This window comes from Cyclopterus lumpus, chromosome 19, assembly GCF_009769545.1.
Source record: "Cyclopterus lumpus isolate fCycLum1 chromosome 19, fCycLum1.pri, whole genome shotgun sequence".
NCBI classification, from domain to species: Eukaryota; Metazoa; Chordata; class Actinopteri; order Perciformes; family Cyclopteridae; genus Cyclopterus; species Cyclopterus lumpus.
In genome coordinates, this window is record NC_046984.1 from 5,955,572 (window position 1) to 5,971,142 (window position 15,571).

Genomic DNA, 15,571 nt, shown 5'->3' on the forward strand with positions numbered 1-15,571 from the left:
TCCAAAAGAGACGTGTTTTACATCTTTCAGCGTAGGTCCCACCAACGACGTTAGGAACAACAGTTAATATTTTTTTTTGATTTGCAAACAAGGTTTTTTGATTTGCAAACAAAGCTTTTTGATTCGCAAAACATTTTTAATTTGATTTGCAAAACAAATGAATTTGTGACTGGTGGAGTCTCAAATTGCATAGTTTATGCACGAGGGAATCACTGGAAACAATGGATTCACACACCGGACATGATGTGGAACACAAAAGATGCAACAAGGGGACACTTTAGATAACCATGACATTGTTAATGGTCCTTTTTAGTCTACTGAAGAGAAACATTATGACACAAGGTTTGCTAACGCTATTAACGGACACAGGAGTTGTTCCTCTTGTGTTGAATGTTACACATTTATACATCATCATGTATGAGGAATGTGATCGGTCTGTTGAAGGTCTTCACTGTTTGGACGAACGCTCTCTGACCAGAGAAACGATCTGCTTTACTCGACGTGGGCAACATGAACGGTTATTAAATAAAAAGGGTTTACACTGCACTACATTGACAACATATACTTGCAAAAAAGAGATAATACTGATAATATGTTATCAAAGTAATGTAAGATTGAGTGATATCATTATACCATACATCGACTTGTTATTGTCATCCGTTGACATACTGATGAAGATATTTTTTCTGATCACAACTTCGTCCTTTATTTCATAAGCAGTTGTTCATTTGCCATTTCAGAGGCCTCTGGAGAAAGCACAGTATACATTCGAACAGTACCGCTGAACTCTAGTCCCAACGTGACTTCGGTTTATTTTCCCTGATCGTCTTTAAAGTTTGATATCTCTTATGAATTATTAAAGATAAGGGAGGGCCAAGCCCTTTGCTTACAACACACCAAACTGGAAAAGAGAAGTGTGATTTCTAACCAAAAGCATCTGCGGCTTGTTGAAAGCCAAAGGCGGTCACAGGTATTAAATTCATCTGGAACAGTGGTAAACCAGCAGAGTGACCAATATACTTCAAGCAAAGAATCCCCCTCACACTAAAGGTCAATATTGCTATTTTAATCCTGCCTCCTTATTGTTTCACTGCCCAGACACACACACACACACACACTTACACACACACACACTTCACCTTCCCCCCTCTCATTTGTGTCCCCCCAGTTTTCCAGCCAGTACGGAGCCCATGTCAGTTAGCAGCTCCTCCCTGATGCGGTCCTCCCTCCTCTGCAGCTCGTGGACGAAATGTCCCCCGTTCATCTCCGTCACCCGCCCCACCAGCTGCCTGCGCATCACGCTCTTTGCCTCTGGGGGGCAGTCTGGCCCGTTGTCCACCAGCTCTGACCTCTGGTTGCACCGAGACAGAGCCCTCTCCAGACCTTCAGAGTCCGCATCCAGCATCTGATCTATCGTATGGTTTCGACCCAGGCAGTCTACATGGGTGAGTACTGGTATTATGTACGTCGCAACCCCGTCTCCAAACAGCTCAAGGGTGGATCGGATCGCCTTAGCCATATCCTGATTGATCCCTGTGCTGGAGCCCCCAGCTGGTATCACCAGCAGGAAGGCGTGTGGTCCAGGACTGGAGAGCTGGAGGCTCCTCAGAGCTTCCCTGGCTCTTTTGTTGTTCCCCATTGACGGCCCTAAAAGATCTGGGGTGTCGATCACTATAACCTCTCTACCACCCATGACTGTCCTTCTCTTGGTGCTCTCCATTAGGGGACCCATGGGTGCCGTTTTCTCGCTGCCGCCCAACAAAGTATCGGCGAGGGAGGTCCGTCCTCCACCTGTGGGCCCCAAGAGGATCAGCCTCAGGCCTGGTTGGTTGGCGCTGCTGGTCGGATCCCTCTCTGACCCCAGTGCTCCATCTCCGGATGACCCTGCAGAGGTGACAGGATTTCTTTAGATAAATGATACAAGCTGAGATTCTCAGCCCAACTGGGTCTGAGTGAACAGATTTTATGTTTTAAATATCTTTAACATTTAACAGGCCAAACAAGAAACAGTAGAAAAAAGAAAAAAAATGTAAAAAGAAGGTGAACTGACCTGTGATGACAGCAACCAGCCACTTAAACTTGGAGGAAGATGCTGACGGAGGAGCAGATTGTAAGGCAGTTGCTTAATTATAGGCCAAAAGTTATTATGCAGCTCTATCACATAAATACCTGAAACATTCAGATACTAGATTGCTCTCTTGTTTCTGCTGAATGTCCGTGGCTCTTCCTCAAACTACCCAAACACATGTTTACCCGCACTTAAAGTCCAGTTGAAGCACTCAATAAAGAGTACACAACAACAAAAATAAATACACGCAGGCGGCACTCACTTCCGACAAACCCCCAAATTCGAGACAGCCATTTACACAGGCTCTGGATTCCTGAGACATAAATAGAAAAGTTAGCATAGGACTTTCGGTGACATGTGACACATTCTTTTGGTTTTATAACCTGTGGGTCAGAAATGAGATATGTATATTTCCTACCACGAAGGGTTCCCACTAGGCGGCTCACCCAGCTCCAAAGAGTTGACAGACCTGAGGCAGAACGCACATGAATTATCTGGTGCTTTTATGTCACATTGTACACAAACATAACCGTGAGGGGGAGGACAAAGTGACCTCTGATATATAACTCACCAGTAAGAGAGCAGAACAGACGAATTGGCCATCGGATCAGAGACGGGAGTGCTGCAGGGGAAACAGACTAGTATCAGTAGCAGTAGTATAGCAGGGGTCATCATTGATTCATTGTTGGTTTTGGACTTCTGATAGGACCGTGTGACAAGTATATAGTATTACCGGCTTTATCCTTTAGAGATGATTGTTTTTGATCATTTAAAGAATGTGCCCAGGAGGCCGGTTGATATTTGCCACTAAACATGCAGGGAGGTAAGGGTCCTCCTCACCGAGGGTGACCCTTACCTCCCTCCATAATTCCTGGCTGAACTCCTGATAAAACCATCAGGGATGTCAGTTCACATAAAAACCATTTGTGCTTTCTTATTTCCAGACTCACTATCTCTGGGGAGGTCAATCAATCAGAGAAACCTGATGGCTAATATTTCAGGGGAACCTTGTGAAATGAATATGAATGTGTTGGTGAGTGACTGACTCTGAGAGAATCTGTAGAGGAGATACCCCACCACAGTAAAGGCTCCCATCTGGGGGCTCATCCACCAGCCTAAACAGAGAGGGGGAGGGAGGAAGGACATTATTAATGCAATGTTTCACAAAATTTATTATGGGGTTTACCTTTCACCAAAATGAGAAATCCAGAAGGAAATACTTTAAATCCCAGGAAAACTATATTGTTGAATTCAGGGTGTGTGTCTTGAGATGGGAGGTTTACATTAATTTTAATCATTTAACTCTTTAGCACAGTTCGAATTTTCTCAAATTGTCAGAACTGGAAAGTTAGGTGCTCTTGATTTATTATATTTATTTTGAAAGACTATCCCGGAAGTCTAAAAGATTTTGCTGCTAACTTGATGTTATAGATTACATACTGCCATGCAACCATGAAGACACGATATTACAATGAGATTTAAGATTAAAATAAGACAATTAAGTGAGAAGTGAACAACTCATTATGGCTATATAAAATGTACTTGCACACAATGGAAGGTAAAATAAAGATAGCGCTATGTACTCTCTGAAGTAGCTCAGACATCTATGTCTTTTAAAGCATGTTCTAAATCTTCCATCTCACCTGTAGCAGCATCAGAGTTGTCCTTTTCACATTGACACTCCATTTCTCTGCAGCTGACAGACTTTCAGCCCGTGTCAAGGTAACGAGAATATGTGACAGCACTTCTGCCCAGAACTGTTAGAAGCACTAAAAGATTACCTCAACACCCGGGTTAACAAATGCAACTATACAACAATTCAAAATAAGACCAGGAACAATATCAGGAATACATCTATTACTATAGCAAAAGTAAGGTGCCTCAATATCAGACAGGGTAAACCAAAACAGAAAACCTAACACAGGAAAAGTCTACATAAACAATATAATGTAGTTTAAATGTCTATTTAAACCTACAGCAATGGCTAAATGATCCTAAAGCTCCATTACATGCGGCGTAGTCAGATAATCCTCCACGGGAATGCTATCTATATTCAGTCTGTTGTCAAAACCTGACGCAACTCACGTAGAGGTCAAAGTTGAGTGTGATCCCTTCTTCCTGCGCAAGCACCGCCTTCAAGAGGAACGTGGCTCTCCTTTTATTGAGCTGTGTTCAGGTATGTTGATGTTTTACTTTGGATGGACACACCTTGTTTCTTTTCGACAAGGAGAACTGGAAGTGCCGCTTAACTTACAGTGTACTGATTCATGCACTGAATGAAATAAAACAAACTGGATGCAGGGCTGGAAAAGGTTTTAGATTTATTACCAAAAATGATCAACAATTGTTTTTACATTCAAACATTATTCATGTAATGTGGGACATTAGCACGGAGCTGTACCGAACCATGCTGCCTTACAAAAAAAGCCTTTTTTCTTTGGACACAGTATCCCGGTCTTACCCAAAATTCACAAGCCACACAGTTGATTTAAAACTTGTTTCCTGCTTTTAATAGATCACTACATTTGGTGCTTTCAAAGTGACTGAAGACATTTCTACACCTGGTACCAAGTGCAACAACAGACACACTGATCTGAACAAGCTGGCCTGCTCTTGAAGGCACGGTGAGTTGTATATTTAACTCCTCATTGGCCCAGCTGGTCCACCAGAGCATCTATCAGCTCCTGCTTCTTAGTCCCGGTGGTGTGAACCCCAAACTTCTTACAGGCCTCCTTCAACACGGGCACCGTCAGCTTTCCCAGGGTGCCGTTCTGCACGTGGGCTCGCAGCTCGTCTTCTGGCACCTCCACTTTGGGCTTCTTCTCAGCTCCGCCTCCGGTGTCAGCTGCCGGTTCATTTATGGAGAAAGCATTCAGTTGAAAGAATGATCGGATTTTGACTGTACTATAACACCAAATGAACACAGCAGCCAGTGACGTATTTCAAAATCCTCAGTGCTGATAGTTATACCAACAAGAAAAACACCTAAGATACAGTACAAAAAACTATTTTGCTCAGCTAGTATCTGTTATGACGAACCTGTTTTGCGTTTGGCAGCTGGTTTGCCTTCAGGGTTGTAGTCGGCAGGGTAGACCAGGTCTTTAAACTCCTGAACCAAGGGACCCAGACGTTGGTCCATCTGGTCCACCTTTGGCACTGAGGCCGAGAAAGAAAGAGAGACAGACAGGTACAGGAAGTGTTAGTCGAAGGAACAAGAAGTCGTTGTAACAGCCGCAAGGGGTTTGTCTGCATCTTACTGATGAGGTCCTCGGTGTCCTCTGGAGCCATCATATCCAGAGCCAAGGCCTCCAGGTTCCTGTACTGCTGCTGGATGACTGGATTCTCAAAAGCATCGCTCCTGCATTCCACGACAAAGAATGAAAACATGTAGCCAAACAAATGAAAAATGACCTTGTTATGAGCAGCGGCCATTTTATAATGTAGTCTACTTTTGTTAATTAAATGTATTTCTCTCAGAAAAATAGCTAAACAAAACACACAAAATACACTTTTTTTCAATCTCCAGAATTTGATATAACACCCTTGTTTATTTCCTGTGTGCAGCTTCCTGTGTGCAGCTACCTGTATTTGAAGCGGAGCTTAGAGACGATCTCCTTCATCTTGTCCACCTGTCTTTGTGAGGCTGTTGGGCACTGGGGAGGATCCAGAGTCCGCATGTCGTCAGCGTATGGCAGATAGATGACGTGGAAACCTGATACAGGCACGAGACACAACATTTTGCCATTAGGCTTCTGTACGCTACAGTGACCTCGACTGTTTTCTTTTAAAGAAAGAAATGCCAAATACAGTGGTAGAAATTGCAAAGGGAGCTAAGGTTTGTTAGCCTCCTTTGTTGAGCCCAGCAGTGTATCACCTGAAGGTGAAATCTGTACTTTCCCCTCGTCGACCTCCTCTTTCTGAGGCACCAGAGCAACAAATCGAGGCGGGTAGTTCCGGCGAGAGACGCAGCGGCACAATGCGAACACGTTCCTCTCGTGACACTTTGTCAACAAGGCAGAGAACAGACACGCGCTGCCTGAGGTGGGAAACACAGGATAGGGTTTGGATGCTGTAACACACTCAATGCTCAGGGTTTAATATTGCTTCATATTAGTTTAGAAGTAAATCGGAGACACAGAGGTGAACAGTGGTACCTTTCACTTCATCCTCCTCAGGATAGATGAAGGCAGCAGGGCGGATGTGGTGGTGACGTTTGAGCCTCTCCATTGGTTTGAATCCGATGAGAAACATTCCAGGATCTTCAAACTTCTTTATGGCGTCCACCTCGTCCTTCTCCATCACTATCTGTTTCTTACCATACACCTATAGCGAGGAACAAACAAGTCAAAAAGAGCAACAACAAAATCACTGACAATCACTGAAAGTTATGGTGATCAGCAGATAAATTCAGATACATTTGAGCTGATAAACTCTTCTGTTCAGATGTTTTAATTTCGGGTGTATTACAGGTTAGCTACTATAAAGCCTGACTCAAAGTGTACGGTTTATATGACAATCTAAGCACAGTTTTATGAAACAACCAAACCACAATGAGCATACATAAAGTGTGCTCTTACCTGGGATTTCTTTATCTCACTGGGCAGCAGCAGGCTGCCAGTCTGAGTGTGGAAGGTCCGGGTTTTGCTGCGGACTGGCTCGTTGGTTTCCCTGTAAAGTCTGATGGGAGCTGGTTTCCGAGCTGTCACAGCAGTTGCATATATTCCCACAGCTACATTTATGCCCTCACCAAGACACAGGTGTAACCTAAAGATGGTAGGGAGGGATGGATGGATGGATGGTGCGAGGAATAGGAGAGTGATTAAAAAGACACAAAGATGAACCACAAAGAACCAAGAAAGCAAATACACAGGGTTGTAAATACAAAAGCAAAAAGAGGTGACTAGACTACACTCGGTCTGGAAATTGAAATGTTCAACTTATCTCTACCTGGCCTGGGCTCTCTTCTTCTGCTCTTTGGCCCGCACCCTCTTCTGGAGGTCCTCCAGTTTGTCACAAGGCTCCAGCTGCAGCCCCAACTCGCTCTCATCCTCAGGTGGACTTATAATGTCACGAAAGAAGGGCGCTACATCGAAGCCGTCTGGTTTCATCAGATGCATTAAATCAATGATGACACCTATGAGAGAAGGGATAAGTCTCACATGTCAATGACATACAGGCTAAACGCATTAAAAGATGATTTGCAGACAAACAGCAAAGTTCCTAAGGGCAGCTTCAAGCTTGAATCTAAAACAGTATAATTACAGATTACAGAAGAGCAGCCTTTGCTGAAGACCTACCGGTCTCTTTGAGGTCACCAGACTTTGTGCGAGCCTGTCGGTCTTTCACACTGTCGCCCTCGTGTGGTTTATCCCTGCAGGTGAAGATCATGAGCCGCTTGTGTGAGAGGCGCAGCTTGATGTCACTGTAGAGGTTGGCGCAGCACCACAGGGCATCCCCTAACGACGTCTCTCCGCTGCCCATGGTCTCTGCCGCTAGTTGGGCACCTTTCCCCCCGCGCAGAGCGTCCACTTCCTGCACTCGCTTTGCACCTGCGGAACATAAGGGAACAGAAAGATGAGGAACAATAGAATGAATAAGGACGTACAAAAGATTTGTTAAGCAATTTGTGGAGTCACCAATACTGTTTTCTGATCCAGAGCCTGATTAAGAGGAATGTCTTAAAGTGCTTATTTATTTGCATGGATTGATAATAATAGCAACTGCAACGCTGCACTGGTATTTTTTAGTGCTCTTGTGTTTGCGTGAAATAACAAGTTAAAAAGTTGAATATGTTTTATCTGAATACAAGCGAGGCATGAAACATGTGCACAAGAACCGTGTCCATGTTTGCAGCAAAACAACAGCAATTCACATTAAGTGATTAAGATCGCTTGTTAGTTCAAAAAGTGCAACGTCTCACCAGGTTCATCAAGGTCGTGGTACACGTAGACATGCTTGAATGACTTGCTGGGATCTTTGCTCTGCTCTGTTCCGTAGAAAACCAACGCCATCAGATCCCTGTGACTGCTAATGATCTTACTGGCGTACACACTGCGCACCACCTACGAGGTCATCATGAGACAGAAGGAAAAACAACCAATGAGGCCTATAACACTGATATTCAGTAGCTGTTTTTCTAGTTGTATATCAAATTCCAACCTCAACCTTTACATACTAATCAAGATAATTCCAGCACGTTTACTTTAATTCCAACAAAGATAAAGCAAAAATAAATAATAAATAGATAGCTGGCCATCTCACCTGCATGGTCATGTCAAAGTTTGAGGGCTGTCCATCTTCTCCTTTGATGAACATTTCCTTGGAGGCATCAACCAAGAAGACCAAACTGTCTCTCCCTGTGATCTTGTAATCTCCTAACAAAGACAGACAGACAGACAGAGTTGAGACAGTGTCTTACTTGTTGGTATCAAATGCTATCTGATAGGTTTAAACTTGAGTTAAATTACATATTAATAGCTATAGATCATAACACTTAACTGCATGACATGCAAGTGTGATCAAATCAAAGTTGTCATAAATAGTTCCTTTAAATGGTGAAATACAAAGTAAACATAAAAGGGTATTGGAGAGGAATAATGACCAAATCAGAATTTTCGATGGTATCTTAGAGTATTGCATTATTTACACTTCAGATGTAGTAAGAAGTTATGAGGAGGCTTTAATCTCACCTCCAGATTGCTCTCCTTCCTCTTGCTCTTCTTCGTCATCTTCATTGCGGTAGTAGGCGTTCCACTCTGCCATTTGTGCTGCTCCTGGTGCTGTCAATAAAACACAACAACAACAACAACAGGAAACATGCAACAGTTTTAATACTGTTAAAACATAGAGGATGTTTAAACTGTTAGATCATGTCTATCTTTGTATCGTTGAGCTCAAATGTTTGTGCTCCATCAACACATAACGTTACAACATAACTGTTGCGTAACGTTACAAGTTCTTAAACAAATACAAATGTGTTGGTAATTTAATCGGATAGCAATAATTAAGCAAATAACAACGCGACCCATTCATTGGGTTTAATTAAGATACACGTAATTAAGCTAGCTAGCTAATGATAGTTAATGTTCATCCAGGCAACGTTAGCTAGTTAGCTTGTAATTAGCCACTGTTAGCTTCATTAGTATTTTGTGTTCGCTTCAACAAATATATCTTTCTACTGATGCACACACATTAAAAGGACTGAACACATTAATACAATAACCTGAAGATACATCAAGTAATTGTGAGCATACAGTCACTCGCCGTGCTCTGCTTCTCTCTGACCACAAGTCCACACAACTTGCAAACGCGTGCGCGTTACAGTACGTGAACGAGCACGCTGTACGGAACGGCTCGTCGTCTATTGGACGCGTGTCTGCCAATCTAAAGTACTGACCAATCCCAGTGAAGTAGGCAGGGGCTTGTTTGTAGCGCGGCTCGATACCGGAAGAAACGCTCCTCTCGCCATGCGAAAGCACTTTGTTTGACAGTCATGTTATTGTTTACAGTTGGACAGTGACGCAGCACTAGCAGTCAGCACCTTTGGCCTGTTATTAGATTATTAGATTTATATTGGCTCCAGTATTATTACTCCTCATGTGAAATAGTGTGTATCGTATGTTTGTGTCCATAACAGTGCCACGACAAACTTTTTATTTAAGTGTTGTTTAGTAGGTAAGCTAGCCAGCCCTCGGTGGATATTGGACTCTGTTAGCTGCACTTGTCGGGTTGAAACAGTCCCTTTGTGCCATCATGGACCAAACTGACTCCTACCCGGTGAAACTGTACATTTACGACATGTCCAGAGGCATGGCCCGACAGCTGAGTCCTCTCATGCTAGGTGAGTTTTTGACGAGCTCACGTTAACTTACCTGTTGCCTGTCCGGTGTTCGAGATTTACTGTTTTTTTTTTTAATGAACTGGTTTTGTTTGCGTGAGACGAGAGAAACCAGGAAAAAACGGGGATGCTACTCTGGCTTCAGCTATGACTTTGTTTTCTGCCAAGTAGTAAGAGTGGAATAACTCAATTTTCATTTAATCTTGTGTATTCTTATTTATTTTTGTATCATCACAGGGAGACAGCTTGACGGGGTATGGTAAGTAGACTTGTTTGGTCAAAGTTCTCACTAAAGATCCTGTTATCTGTGGTCTACTACTTGGTTGTCATTAGAACATGGTGTTTTGGTATTTCATAGGCACACTGCGATTGTGGTCCATGGAAAAGAGTTCTTCTTTGTGGGAGAAGGCGTCAACAATTGTCCACCTGTAAGTTTCAGCATCATCCTTTTCTCAAGTACAAAGCACATCATATATAAACACGTTGGCACTGATGTACAGGGAAACGCAAATACTTAGAAAATTAATGGATCAATAAGTAATTTTTAAAAGGTTTTGTAAAAAGACATACTGAGGTGTATATGTGTGTTGCATACTAGAGTGGCACCCCCTTGGGTGAGCCTGACTCCATCGTGGACCTGGGCTCCACTGAGGTGCCTGCAGATTTATTTATGGAGTACCTGATTTCACTGGCAGAGTCGACATACAGGTAAGGGCACAGGCTCATCACACAGATTCACATTCCAGTAAATTCTTTCATTTTATTTTTGACATTATCTTGAATCCTCTGTACTTTCTCTTCAGTGCATTTAAAGTTGGGTCGAAAATATCTGTAATATACCTAAGCAGCATAATATTACCTTTTGTGATACTGTATAGATTCTCTAAAATGTTCTACTGATATTTTAATTTGTAGTTTACATGTAAAGATGTGGTTCATTTTGTGTTGTGTTTAAACCTTTGACCACTAGATGGTAGTGTTATCTTATATAGACAGGAAGTAGCATAATGCACAGCAAATTTAATTGTATCCTCATGATACTTATTGTATCGCAGGATTCCTGCTAATGCACAGCCCTAATTCCAATTCGCACACTTAGTTCCTCCTGTTATCTCTGAAAATGTGTCTATCTTTTCCTGCTACTCACCCGCCCTGACCTCCACCCTGTTCGGCTTATCTGTCCTCAATTTCTGTCTCTTCTCTCTCTGCTTCCTTCTCTGGGTGCCAGCGGTGACAAGTACAACTTGTTTGAGCACAACTGCAACACTTTCAGCAACGAGGTGGCTCAGTTCCTCACAGGGAAAAAGATCCCATCGTACATTACAGACCTTCCATCTGAAGTTCTATCCACGTGAGTTCTAACTTCTGTTAGGTTTTGTACTGAAATGCAATCTTCCGGACACCCAACCACATTATAAAAAACATAAAACTTGTATGCACACTTTTTGTGTTCATTTTATGAATTGCCACTTTTCTTGTGAATGCCTGGCTGAACATAAATAACAAAACAATGTAAGTGGGCAAAAAAAAAAAAGTCAATTGCATGACATCACCCCAAAATAAAGCCTGAAATGCACTGAACATCCCAGATTGATGATGTCTGGTGTGAGACTGTGTGGTGGTGGATATTTCCTTTGATGGACTGCACTTCTCCCTCAGGAGGCGACACTCTGGCAATATTGCATTATCACAATATCCCGCCTCGCACCATTTCTGAAATATTAGTATTACAGAGCAATCACTTGCAATAGTTCTGAAGTCAAATTTCAATTGGTTATTGTGACCCTGACGTTTGTGTGTTATTTGTCTATTTCTGTCTTGCTGTGTGTGATATTCTCAATTGAAAGACTCTGGTCTTGTGCTCAATTGGTTTACTTTCCCCCTCACCTCGCTCACATACTGTAATTGGTTCAGACTTTCTTTTAGCCTTTTGATTTCAGTGTAACAGAACTGTCTGCTGTGTTTCCCCTTTTAGGCCTTTTGGCCAGGCTCTCCGCCCGTTACTGGATTCCATCGTCATAAATCCTGGAGGCAACAACATAACTGGAAAGCGATAGAGAGCGCTGTGCACATCAAAGAAAAAATACTTTCATATAAGGATTTGGGTGAAAAAGGGACACTCGCCATCAGCCAATAGCTACACCCTGATCACCTCTTTGCCGGTCGTTGACAAGTCGGGCTATGCTCTAAGTCTCTTTTCCAATTAACGAGTCATCATTTGGACTAACTTCTCTGTTCAGTCTCTGTCTGTTCTACACATCAGAGTTTTAAAGGTGTGCCAGCCACTTGAGCCAGGGGGCAGAATATATTGAAATATTTCCTTTCTTGATAAGAAATGTTTCGCAGTTACAAGTTTGTGTGGGTTCACAAAGTGAGAGTACTTAAATCATAATCCTCTTATTATTAGGGTTAGCTTGAGTGTTTTGAAGTGTGGTTGTATGATGTACATACATTTTCAAGTGTGTTACAATCGGATGACCAGTACAGAACTTGATTGATGTGTAAAGAATCAGATATTAGAAGATGACAATAATAATAATAATAAGAATGAGTAATTTAAGCTGCTTAGAGCTATACAGTTTATAAAAGTATTTTTTTTCTTCATATTTGCTCAAACTGTCATATCCTGACAGTGCATGAGACCGATAATCTGGGAACAAATCTGGTTTCCCTGCCTCCTTTTAAACCAACCAATCGGAGCCAAGGAGGCCTGAACTTGGCTCCGTCACGGCAATTTCCATCACTGCTCGCAAAGCTTGTGAACTCTGATCAAACTGTAAAACTAGGAAAGCTGATCAAATATGGATAACGATTTTGGGTCTGTATTGCCTATTTCTGGCATCAAATGTTTTATTTCCCACAGTTTAGCCGTCTCATGTATCACTGTCGGCATATAGAGACAATTTTAGCAAACATGACAAAAAGTTACCAAACTTGACCAACTGTAGCTTTAAAAAGATAACACAACTATATAACCATCTCCTACCTTTCTAGCACTATAGCAGTAAAGCCTGACTAATCCTACCACTGGTTTGTCTTATCACCAAACAACAGTTTGTCATTCCTCTGGTGACAGAACTGCTTGTTTTTTTTACGCTCTGACAAAAGTGACGTTTGCCACCGCAAAATCTCACCTCGCAAGTTTGGTATATACAGATGTTTAGCCCGCTACAACAGTTGCCATGGCAACAGTACACATAAAAGTGTCCGCTGCTCTTAGCATCCTGCTACATTGTCCGTTCTACACCCATTTCTATGGGTGCACCACATTTTCCCTGCAAGCCCTTTAGAGCTGAGTATTTCAGAAAGAAGGTGAATACATGTATGTTCAAATGGACAGTATGAGAAAAATAACGTGTTTTCTTTTTTTAGACTATAAACATGTTTGAGGGGTAACCCAAAAACTAATATGAATCTGAAAATGAAGAATGAGAATGATATGTCCCCTTTCAGGCAATTGTCTTAATTTAGTCTCTTTATTAACTGATTATTTCTCTTCTTTCTGGATCTGTATCAAAATGCACATAATATTACCTGTACTCCTAATAATTCCTCTTTTAACATGTTATTTTCTGTTTTGATTTTTTTGCCAATGGTCATTAATATGTCAGGACTGTACTCCAGGAGCACGGCCAGAGTAAGTGATAATTAAAAGGAAGGAAACCACTCTCAGTAAAATAGTTCCCTATCTTTGTATTCAGTGTTGGAGAAAATATAGTTTGACCAAATGATGATAATGAGTTTTCTTATATAACTTTTGATATGCTTGTTTCAGTCAGGAACATCTAATGGTCACAGAGCATAGGTTTGTGTTTTGTTGTTAATACAGAACCAATCACTTGTACATCATTCAGTTGCTTCACTTGCCCATAATTTGTTCAGTTTCTAAATCCAGCAAAAATAAATTGTGCCTGATAGCACTGAATATTGAAGTTTTGTATGGTCTGTGTTTACAAGGCTAACAAGGCATATCACGTATATTAACAATATGCAAACAGCCACTTACCTGCATTACTGTGGCTCCCTCCTTGAAGTAAAACAAATTCCATTAGTGTCATTATTCTCATTTCAGTTTCCTTGGAATTATTATTTGGGATGTTGAATATATATTAAATACATACTCTTTAAGCTATAATGCTTAAAGGGTGTCTGTAAGTTGTTATAACATATTCAATTGTCTCAGATGTCATTTTACATCTACACGGACTGTCAAGTTTATAATTTTCATAAATTGACTAAAAAGTCTTTAAAAAATAAATCAAAATAGCTGTTCTCACATTCAAAGAGTGCAATATATGTACAGGATAAGAATGTACGTTTTTAATCAGGTTAGGAGCACCCTGCCGTTAGATTGGAGGATTCATATTTCAGGACAATAACTAGAAATGCTTTGGGTTCGTGCAGTTTCAGGAACGGCCACAGGGTGGCACTGTAGGCACACTGCAGTGTGGGCAGCTCGTTAGTGCCTTGATGCACCAATCTGTGTTTCCATTTGAAGAATTAACGGGTGAATTGGTGGTTACTAGGACATGTTTGTGATTGTCGTTGCTTCAAACCCCAGCTGGGGAAAATACTGCAGCAGTTCTGTAACTTCTGGTACCGCCAACTATTCCAGAGGAGCTGTATTAATGTCAGGAGATAACCTTATATTATAGCAGTATTTACTCTTAACGAGAGTTGGTCAAAGTGATCTCAAATTGTCTCTTAAAGCCACATTTAGTAGTTGTGATGTTTCACAGTTAACAAAGAACTAACTACTGGCTGCTGACTAGTTGCCATTTAGTTTGTGGCTGCAGGGAGTTTCAATGTGTTGAGTATTTAGTCGACCCGATTAAGCTTCCTGTTGCTTGTTGCAGTTTTTTGCTCCATAAAACATTTCTATGGTACAAACACAAGTCAAACCAAAAGCATAACTGGATTTCACAATCTTTAATGTTTCATATCATTAAAAGTGGCATTAATTGCTGCACAATCCTCTGGAAAGAACATCTATAGAACATGTTGGGTATAAATTAGCTGTTTTTGTTGCAATAAGAAGTACAGGTACAGTATATACACATTTTTGCCACAAATTGTGTATTACATCAATACACTATGTATTTACTTGGCTATTTGTATTTATACATTTATCAGATCTGTTCTCTTATATATTCTTTTGTTAAACATACTATAACTCCAAGATGATAACCTGAAAGGGTTCATAGTGCCAAAGTATCTGCACACGGCATTAATAATGATAATCTTCTCTGCATGTGCAAACCAGTTTTAACCACACTGCAAATCAGTTCAATTAATTAATCAGATCTAAAACGACTTGTTTTTGGCCCAGTCGTCATTGTGTAATCGCACAAAAGCAACATTATCATTGCTTTAGACAACATGTCTGCTTTATGGTTGCGTTGTCCTAATCTACAGTTAATTTGTGTCACTTTGGTTTTGCCATCCGCTGCCATAATGTGACACGCAGACCTACTTTAAACACCTCCATTGCACATCAACTCAGCTAATGTAGATCTCTCTCTATGTATCATGTTACTAAAATCATTAACATGAAATCAAATATTCTGTTAAATTCTCACGGCAATCATAACAAATACTCTTTGACTTAAAATGACTTAGTTCAGACAGCCCTTATTCAACATAAATATATACTGTATATATATATG

General features: G+C 41.3%; 3 protein-coding genes across 4 annotated transcripts; 1 reads left to right on the forward strand and 2 right to left on the reverse strand.

Moving 5' to 3' along the window:
• Positions 1 to 205: 205 nt before the first annotated feature.
• LOC117748787 (GTPase IMAP family member 4-like) lies at positions 206 to 4,182 on the reverse strand. Of its 2 annotated transcripts, none has more exons than XM_034558857.1 (7): positions 4,045 to 4,182; positions 3,712 to 3,825; positions 3,115 to 3,183; positions 2,640 to 2,690; positions 2,331 to 2,537; positions 2,051 to 2,092; positions 206 to 1,884 (listed from the first exon to the last, which is right to left on the reverse strand). In XM_034558857.1, the coding sequence occupies exons 2-7, from the start codon at positions 3,752 to 3,754 to the stop codon at positions 1,151 to 1,153; spliced, it is 1,146 nt and encodes a 381-aa protein (XP_034414748.1). In that variant the 5' UTR covers positions 3,755 to 3,825; positions 4,045 to 4,182; the 3' UTR covers positions 206 to 1,150. The 2 variants fall into 2 exon arrangements, with proteins under 2 accessions (XP_034414748.1, XP_034414749.1); XM_034558858.1 differs by having other exon boundaries at positions 2,331 to 2,381; positions 2,487 to 2,537; positions 3,712 to 4,178.
• A 190-nt stretch (positions 4,183 to 4,372) lies between these two features.
• Positions 4,373 to 9,427, reverse strand: xrcc6 (X-ray repair complementing defective repair in Chinese hamster cells 6). Its single transcript, XM_034559457.1, has 13 exons — positions 9,322 to 9,427; positions 8,758 to 8,847; positions 8,330 to 8,442; positions 7,989 to 8,130; positions 7,366 to 7,617; positions 7,016 to 7,202; positions 6,646 to 6,832; positions 6,223 to 6,391; positions 5,943 to 6,104; positions 5,651 to 5,780; positions 5,326 to 5,426; positions 5,108 to 5,224; positions 4,373 to 4,913 (listed from the first exon to the last, which is right to left on the reverse strand). The coding sequence occupies exons 2-13, from the start codon at positions 8,828 to 8,830 to the stop codon at positions 4,714 to 4,716; spliced, it is 1,833 nt and encodes a 610-aa protein (XP_034415348.1). The 5' UTR covers positions 8,831 to 8,847; positions 9,322 to 9,427; the 3' UTR covers positions 4,373 to 4,713.
• Positions 9,428 to 9,491: 64 nt separating this feature from the next.
• Positions 9,492 to 13,837, forward strand: desi1b (desumoylating isopeptidase 1b). The gene is made up of 6 exons (XM_034559131.1): positions 9,492 to 9,908; positions 10,143 to 10,164; positions 10,264 to 10,333; positions 10,504 to 10,613; positions 11,134 to 11,256; positions 11,881 to 13,837. Exons 1-6 carry the CDS (start codon positions 9,821 to 9,823, stop codon positions 11,960 to 11,962), a joined length of 495 nt encoding a protein of 164 aa, XP_034415022.1. The 5' UTR covers positions 9,492 to 9,820; the 3' UTR covers positions 11,963 to 13,837.
• Positions 13,838 to 15,571: the final 1,734 nt, after the last annotated feature.

What these genes read in the sequence shown, in the direction of transcription:
- xrcc6 (XM_034559457.1), bottom strand. Translation starts at nt 8,830, where the DNA reads ATGGCAGAGTGGAACGCCTACTACCGCAATGAAGATGACGAAGAAGAG. An exon ending in GTGAGATAAAGAAATCCCAG is followed by an intron (nt 6,392 to 6,645) that starts GTAAGAGCACAC and finishes TCCTCGCTATAG; the next exon opens with GTGTATGGTAAGAAACAGAT. An exon ending in AGTACAGATTTCACCTTCAG is followed by an intron (nt 5,781 to 5,942) that starts GTGATACACTGC and finishes TGCCTGTATCAG; the next exon opens with GTTTCCACGTCATCTATCTG.
- LOC117748787 (XM_034558857.1), bottom strand. Translation starts at nt 3,754, where the DNA reads ATGGAGTGTCAATGTGAAAAGGACAACTCTGATGCTGCTACAG. An exon ending in CAACTCTGATGCTGCTACAG is followed by an intron (nt 3,184 to 3,711) that starts GTGAGATGGAAG and finishes CTCTCTGTTTAG; the next exon opens with GCTGGTGGATGAGCCCCCAG. An exon ending in AATTTGGGGGTTTGTCGGAA is followed by an intron (nt 2,093 to 2,330) that starts GTGAGTGCCGCC and finishes CTCCTCCGTCAG; the next exon opens with CATCTTCCTCCAAGTTTAAG.
- desi1b (XM_034559131.1), top strand. Translation starts at nt 9,821, where the DNA reads ATGGACCAAACTGACTCCTACCCGGTGAAACTGTACATTTACGACATG. An exon ending in GCGTCAACAATTGTCCACCT is followed by an intron (nt 10,334 to 10,503) that starts GTAAGTTTCAGC and finishes GTTGCATACTAG; the next exon opens with AGTGGCACCCCCTTGGGTGA. An exon ending in CCATCTGAAGTTCTATCCAC is followed by an intron (nt 11,257 to 11,880) that starts GTGAGTTCTAAC and finishes TTCCCCTTTTAG; the next exon opens with GCCTTTTGGCCAGGCTCTCC.